The sequence below is a fragment of the Aphanomyces invadans genome (assembly GCF_000520115.1).
Source record: "Aphanomyces invadans strain NJM9701 unplaced genomic scaffold supercont1.70, whole genome shotgun sequence".
Lineage (NCBI taxonomy): Eukaryota > Oomycota > Saprolegniomycetes > Saprolegniales > Verrucalvaceae > Aphanomyces > Aphanomyces invadans.
Genome location: NW_008580215.1, coordinates 148,464 through 155,484, shown reverse-complemented (window position 1 = coordinate 155,484; position 7,021 = coordinate 148,464). Strand labels below are relative to the sequence as shown.

Sequence of the window (7,021 nt, the reverse complement as noted above, 5' to 3'; positions counted from 1 at the left end):
CGCTTCTTTGGCGCTGCTTCGCCTTTGACGCCGGAGGCTTCGGGCTTGTCCGACGGCGGTGATTTTGGCAAGCTCTTCCCGCCGCCGTCATTGCGGCTCTTCGCGCCGCCGTCGTTGCGGCCTTCACTGCGCCCGCCGCCTTCGCTTCTTCTACCGCGACTGGTCCTTTCACCGTCGGTCTTCGACGTCGGCGCAGCAACAGACGCTTCTTCTAGACCGACGTACAGCTGGAAACCGGCCGAAAACTGCCGAAGCCAGTTCACAAAGCGAAATACATCGCTTTTCAAGCCCTTGTTTCGCTGAAGCTGTAACTGCTTCTGCACAGCACTCTTCAATGTTTCTGGTCGGATGGCACGCGCCATCACCTCGACGACGACCTTGCCTTCTTGGTGGAGCACCCATTCTTGGTGGTCGTGCTCCAACACGCGCATAAGGTCGTCTAGCATACGACCGACCCTGGACTCGGCGTCCAAAATCTTCAAGTCGAATCGGATAGCGGCCGTCAGCCGCTTCCTCAAGACGTCCAGATCTTGAGGATCTTCTTCGAACGCCGCGTGAAACCACGCGATCCACAGTGCTACTAGCACCACGGTACTAGACAGCTACCGTGGTTTGCAGTGGGTCAAACGATCGGGCGACCCAACTGCTCTGCAGCGCAGAACAGTTGGACGCGAGTTGTGTCACCCTATTCAACCCGCCGTTCCTTGGCGTCTCCCTTACAATGCCATCTACAAGGAGATTGCCACTGAACTTCGTGAATGGACACCACAGATCATTCCATGGGCGTGCGTTAACCCACCCCAACCGATCTGCAAGCACTCCATGCTCCGCACTCATGGCATCATGGAGGCAGTGCTCATGTACCTGATGCAATTTCGCCGCACTGTTGCAGCCACAACGCCGCTACAAGCCGACCTTTGGAACCGCGCCCAATACTGTGTTCTACCAGTGGGCTACAGTTTCCACCACTTGTAGAACTGTAGCCCATCCGAACTTCATGCAATACCCCTTCGATGGCTGCCTCGAAGTCGAAACATCTTAACGCGCCTTGATGGCTTGCCCCCGAGCCCAACCGCTCTGGGCAGCGATAGAGGCTCTATGGCAACTCTTTGGGCAGAATTTTTGTCGACCACAATTTAGGACATTGGCCGCGTAACTCCATCTCGGCGGTTTTGGAGGTGCATTTCTCGAGGACAGCATGAAAATGAATGGGTTGTGCGTGCATTGCAACCCACCAATGGTCAATCACCATTTTGACGAGGTTGGTGCCATCGCGGGTCAACCGACAGGAGATTTTCGTCTGTCGTCAACCATCACCTGCACGACTCTGGCGTAGGAGCCTTACGTCCACAAGTGTTTGTCAAGTTCGTTCAGGGGGTCATGGAGCTGTGGTGTGTGCGCAGCGTGAAACTGCAAGCTTGTTGAGCGCCTGCAGTGAAAGGCGCGTTGTCGAGCCGATTCTGTCGTACGAACGAACGAAAACTATATCCGGATAATTCCAGGAACATGTCTGTAATTGGCGAAATTCCTTCGTATCCGGAACCATCGGTTGGCGAACGGCCAATCAAAAGTATTGACTGCAGGGCAAGCGATTCAAGACATTGACTAGATAGCTGCATCCTGCGACAATGCGACAAGCAGATACCAACGACACATCTTGTGCTACATTTATGCCGACTGGCTTACGGCTGGAGCCACTCGGGCAGGTCCGACTATCATGCAATGTACTGCAACCTTTCGCAAACACGCACGGTCAGCACAAAATGCTTTCCATGCACCGCATGATGTTCAACTACACGCGAACTAGATTGCGTAGATCCATTATAACCGTCTCACTGGGTGATTACGCCACTTTGATGTTACAACCACGCCTGAAAGCTCGTCCGTCGCGCACGCTGCCAAAGCGATTGTCGTCGCCGCCGGCGCCCCAAGCTCCATGCTGCGTTAGGTATAGGTTGAATGAGGGCATGTACTGGCCACAAGCATGGTGGCCAAGAGCGTGTTATCGGACTTGAACATTCCGGCGGTGGCGGATCCCCCTTGCGTTGGCAACAACCTGCAGGACCGTCCTGTATTACAATGAATTTCTAGCTCGCCAGCCGCTCTCCAGCAACCTTACGTTCGTCACAGATCTTGCTCAGCATGTGGAGAACGTACTGAAAATGCGTAGGTCGGCGTGAAAGGAATTCGTATCGCAGAGGTCGGGGCGGCAGACGACGTCTGGGGTGGCGGCCGGGGTGCTTGTCGTGCCTCCTGGAAACACGGCCCCACAGCTCCAACTCACGTTCTTCCCTAAGGACACGGAGCCTCAGTGGAGGTTGGAGGAGGTGCCCCAAAGCCGAGTCGTCATCACGACCGCCCTCTTGGGTACGAACCAGTCTGGAACGAGGTACGAAGCGTTGTGTGCAAATGTGTGGGTGTGCACAGCCCCGAAAGCGAGAATCCGCGCCGTGGTCAAGTTAAGCGACGTCGACATCCCTGTGCAAGTCGAGCCAGTGATTCTTCAGGCCACCGACGAACACTAGGCGCGTCCAAGCTCGTCCATGGCATGCGGATGGTGTGCGAAATCGCCCAGGGCTTCGGTACTTCTTACTTTATGTCACGATGAACACTCCCTGACACGTGTGTGTAGCCATGCAAAGTGTCGTGGGCGACGAAGTCTCCCCCGGTGCAGCCTATTCGACCGGCGCAGGTTCAACGGCGCCCTTCTTTTCGTCCATTCATCTCGTGTTCACGGCATTGGTTGAGTGGGGTTCCAAGAATTTCGCACTGGGTCGGGAGCGCCAAAGTGAGCACGTCGTCCACGGATGGCGTTATAAACCAGCGGCATGAAGTGACCAGCATGTCGAGACTCGCCGAAGCATTCGTGACCCCAGTCAATCCAAACGGTAGGCAGACTCAGCGACGATGTGGCCAGGACAAGTTCATTTCACAGTCATCCAGGTAGAGAATTTTCTGCTCGACTTCAGTCGAACAAGTCGGGCAATCGAAGTCGCTGTCTTGGCGCTCCTGGCGCCCTGACGTTGGTATCTGTGACCTCGTCCAACACAGCTGCCTTCAACCCTACATTCGTTGGCTTGACGACGTCTTCTCGGCGAAGAACATCCCCGACTAGATGGGAGATGGACGTTCGTCGCTGGCGCTGCTTCTCTCGCATGATTGCATCCTCCTCTTCCTGAATCGCAGCCTCCCGCCGTGTCACCTCGAGCGCTGTTAGAACTGAGTGGCCTTGGCTCCGATCGCAGTCGAGCGGGGCCATGTGTGCATTCAAGAGCATACGCCGCCGATATGCTGTGATTAGGATCGGAAACGGCAGCGTCATGTCGCCTAGCTTGCCTTGCTGGAGGTCTAGCCACGGCATAGCTCACGCCAGCATCGTGCATGCATACCATGGCTGTACCTGCAAACAGTCGGACGACAGAATTCGCTTCTTCGTCTTCTGCGCCACCGTGGGTTGGGCTTTGTGCAGCAGTGTGGCTTGGTTGGCACGAATCGTCCGAGCCAGGGGACGGCGCTCCCGACGCAGCAGCTTTCGGCTTCGGGGCGCTCAACGGCGGCCGTGTCTTGGCCGCGACTTTCTTCTTTCCGCGCATCATGCTGAGAAACTCGTCAAAGTTGACTTCGCCGTTGTCGCTGTCGTCCACAGTTTGAATGAGTTGGCGCACATCGAGTCGGCACTTGGCCAGCCCCACCGATACAAGGGGATCTTCGAGCTCGTTGAGCCCGATCTCGCCAGACCCATCCGTGTCGAGGAACTCGAACCACCGCCGCATGAGCACCATCCTAGCTCGCTCGTCCTTCATGTTGCTGGGCTTTCCGTGCTTGATGAACCACCGATGATGCAGCCACAGAAGCTCCTTATTGTGATTCTTTGTCTCCGACTCGTCTTCGCGGGAGGGCTGGTCTGACATGTGGGGGGCTCGGGAAGGGGATGGCGACTCGGGAAGGGGCGGTCGGATGATACGTGGTGAGCGGCAGGTCGGGACAGGACGCGCTCGGGTGTCGATGATCGATGTAAGGGGTCGACTCTGCTGTTGCCGCGGTGACCTGGACGACAGAGTGATGGGGTGCAGCGGGGCCTTGGCGGCCGTCGACACAAACGGAATACAGATTCTTTGCAGCACTGGCGGCGAAGGTGGTAGACTGGTACGCGACTTCAGGCTGCGACGGTCTTGGTGTTGGGCACAGCGCTGCCGGCACAGGCGTGGCGATGTCGGCTCTCCTTCCAGGACGACCACTTGGTCCAGGATCGGGCAGTACTCGACCCTGACGGTCCCCCGCCGCATGTCATGGAATGTCGGACCACCCAGTCTAAGTTTAGCCACTCTCGGCCATGCCTTGATTCAATCGTACTGCGGGGTACACCCATCCCCATTGTCACTTCTTCCACAATGGCAGGTGCAGAACGGCCGAGCTTCCGTGAGCTGCGTCGCTGGACCACCGTACGGAGCCCTCCATGTTCTAGACGTCCATGCTTGGCTCCGTGCCCATTCCCCTCGAGACGAACCGCTTCTCAAGTGTAGACACGCAAGCTCGCTTTGTCCTCAAAAGGGAAAAATGCTGTTGTCGATCGAGTGCAATCGAGTGATTCAAACAATTAAAGGCATGTGGTGCATGGGGTGCTGACGCATCGTGCGACCCCATTGAACGGGCGACAAGCGAAGCGACGTGGAGTCTACTGTCGCTAGATCTACTGCGTGCGGGCCGTACTAGGTTACTTGGAGAATTCTTTGTTGGCCCACTTCATGGTGGCCGCCAGCGGTCGGCCAAAATGAGGAGCATTACACAGACTGGGGCTGCCCCACATGAATGGGCGACGTCCCGATGTCGACGTCGACTTCTTCATCGCCCAGTTCTTGGTCGATATCATCGATGTCGTTAAAGTCTTCATCTTGGAGGGCCGTGCCGCGGAAGATGCGGAGGCGGCGGTCAAACTCTGCGTCGCCGTCGCTGAGCGGATTCGGGTTGTCAAACGTGCAAAACCACGTGAGGGGGATCGACAGGATGCAGAAGAACGCAAACGCGCCAAATGTCGCGCCCAACTTGTCTTCGCCTGCACAACACACCATGTTTAGACGTGTGTGCGACGGTGGGCGGTACCTGACGTCGACGCAAAGCCATACGACCCAATCGCAGCCCCTAACTTGCCCATGGCGGCCGAGAATCCGTGGCATCGGGCCCGAATGGCCGTGGGAAACATTTCGGTCGGCAAGACAAACGTCGACGTGTTCGGGCCAAAATTTGAAAAGAAGAGAGCGAGCCCGTACAGCAGCACGAACGACTACCGAACAAGATCGGTCCGTGAGCGTCACACTCACGAGGAGAACAGGCGTCGTCCATACCGTCGTATCGCGCTTGAGGTCCTTCCACACTCCCGACAGGACGAGAAAGAGGATCGTCATGAAGACGAAGCCCTGCAGCTGCATCTTGCGGCGGCCGAGGCGGTTGATAAAGAAGACCGCGACATAATATCCAGGGAGAGCGACGCACGCGACCAACATGTTTTGAGTCGTCACGTCGGTGAGCGATGGTTCCGAGATGCCGACGACGGCCAGAATCGACGCGGAAAACAGGTTCTGCGCGTAAAACACAATGTCAAAGAGGAACCAGGTCCCGGCCGTCCCGAGGACCCATCGTCCATACACGTGCAGCACAAATCGCAGAGGAATCGTGGTCGCGACCGGCGTGTTGCTCGACGACTTGGTTTGGAGCTGCTGGACCTGCTGGAACGACATGGTCTCGTCGGCTCGATACCGAAAGTAAAAGACAAACGCGGCAGGAATGATTCCAATCCCGAGCAAACTGCGCCAGATAAAGTCGAGGTCGTCTTTGGATGCTGATCCACGCGGCCCAGGGGCAAATGCCGACACGTACAGGTTGCCCATGATGGCTGCCGTCAAGCTGCCGACGCCCTGCAGCGAAAACGTCAGTGCGACTCGTCGATTTCGCTCGACGACAGACGACGCGTCCTCGGCGGACGACGATGCGGCCAGCGGGTACTCGCCGCCGATACCGACGCCAAGAATGCCGCGCGCGACGATGAGGACCCAGAGCGTGCCTGTCGGGGACCCCCCCGACGCACACGCGCACATGACGCCACCAAGGATCAAAATCGCACACGTGATGATCATGTTGACGCGGCGCCCGAGCAGGTCGGCGAGGTAGCCGAAAATGATTTGGCCGACGACGGCTCCGATCAGCGCCGCGGCCGACACGGATCCCTTCATCGCGGGCGTGTACACGTCCTTTCCAAACTCTTCTTCGAGGACAACGTTGACTACGTTCATGACAAAGAGATCGTACGCATCGTTGAAGAACCCGAGGCCCCGCACGAGAAACTTGGTGTCCACGAGCATCTTGCCGTCGGGAGCGAAGTGGGCCGTTGTGTCGAAACCGTTGCGTCTAAATATAGCGTCGTCGTCGTCGTGTAAATCTCCCATCGGGTCTGCGTGGATTTGCCGATCACGTGGCTCGTTGTAGAGCGCCGAACGAATGCTCCTGTCGTTCGTGGATTGCCAGTCGTAAGCAATTGAATCGTCCAGCGCGACGTCGCACACTGGTAGGGCCACAACGGCACGTTGGCATGCATTTGATCGTACGGCACTCGCACAGTACCTGCGATCGTCTCTGCCAACCCAAACAGCGATCTCGTTGCGATGCGTTCACTTGCCCCGACATATGAGCACACGACGAGGTACAGAGGACGGGGTACGATGGCGGCGGGCGACTTGCAAAGACGCTGGCATGCCCTCGTTTGAAAGCCAGGCTGTTTCCTCGTTCGTCTCTCGACCAAGTCAAACAACGTGCGTCGACCGAGACATGCACGTGACGTGTGCGAATGTTTGATTCCTTGTCGAGGGTCTCCTGGAATACCGTGTGCATCCACCTCTATCTTGCACAGTCAACACGGACGTCCTCAGTGTGGTTGTCGGTGCCACAACAACGTGTTCAGTTGAAAAAACCGAGGGCGGGACGATGCACACGAGCGCTGGGCTCTTGCGCGTTGATGGTGGCCCACATC

At 57.2% G+C, this 7,021-nt stretch overlaps 4 protein-coding genes across 4 annotated transcripts; 1 reads left to right on the top strand and 3 right to left on the bottom strand.

The window, feature by feature from the left end:
- Window positions 1-225: 225 nt before the first annotated feature.
- H310_14454 (hypothetical protein) lies at window positions 226-446 on the bottom strand (the record flags this gene model as incomplete). The annotated part of the gene is made up of 1 exon (XM_008882314.1): window positions 226-446. A coding segment is annotated over one exon (219 nt), but the record flags the coding sequence as incomplete, so codon positions are not given.
- A 1,538-nt stretch (window positions 447-1,984) lies between these two features.
- Window positions 1,985-2,525, top strand: H310_14453 (hypothetical protein; the record flags this gene model as incomplete). The annotated part of the gene is made up of 3 exons (XM_008882313.1): window positions 1,985-2,071; window positions 2,214-2,367; window positions 2,428-2,525. 3 exons carry the CDS (start codon window positions 1,985-1,987, stop codon window positions 2,523-2,525), a joined length of 339 nt encoding a protein of 112 aa, XP_008880535.1.
- A 377-nt stretch (window positions 2,526-2,902) lies between these two features.
- H310_14452 (hypothetical protein) lies at window positions 2,903-4,310 on the bottom strand. Its single transcript, XM_008882312.1, has 2 exons — window positions 3,401-4,310; window positions 2,903-3,348 (listed from the first exon to the last, which is right to left on the bottom strand). The coding sequence occupies exons 1-2, from the start codon at window positions 4,284-4,286 to the stop codon at window positions 2,966-2,968; spliced, it is 1,269 nt and encodes a 422-aa protein (XP_008880534.1). The 5' UTR covers window positions 4,287-4,310; the 3' UTR covers window positions 2,903-2,965.
- Window positions 4,311-4,564: 254 nt separating this feature from the next.
- Window positions 4,565-6,395, bottom strand: H310_14451 (hypothetical protein). Its single transcript, XM_008882311.1, has 3 exons — window positions 5,343-6,395; window positions 5,101-5,281; window positions 4,565-5,053 (listed from the first exon to the last, which is right to left on the bottom strand). The coding sequence occupies exons 1-3, from the start codon at window positions 6,354-6,356 to the stop codon at window positions 4,782-4,784; spliced, it is 1,467 nt and encodes a 488-aa protein (XP_008880533.1). The 5' UTR covers window positions 6,357-6,395; the 3' UTR covers window positions 4,565-4,781.
- Between the last annotated feature and the right edge of the window lie 626 nt (window positions 6,396-7,021).

Bases quoted from the DNA above. Each gene is read 5' to 3' on its own strand.
- H310_14452 (XM_008882312.1), bottom strand. From the start codon at position 4,286: ATGCGGCGGGGGACCGTCAGGGTCGAGTACTGCCCGATCCTGGACCAA. The intron at 3,349-3,400 runs GTACAGCCATGG...TGCCGTGGCTAG, and splicing joins TGTCGTCCGACTGTTTGCAG to ACCTCCAGCAAGGCAAGCTA.
- H310_14451 (XM_008882311.1), bottom strand. From the start codon at position 6,356: ATGCTCGTGGACACCAAGTTTCTCGTGCGGGGCCTCGGGTTCTTCAAC. The intron at 5,282-5,342 runs GTATGGACGACG...CTTGTTCGGTAG, and splicing joins ACCTCAAGCGCGATACGACG to TCGTTCGTGCTGCTGTACGG. The intron at 5,054-5,100 runs GTACCGCCCACC...TGTGTTGTGCAG, and splicing joins TGGCTTTGCGTCGACGTCAG to GCGAAGACAAGTTGGGCGCG.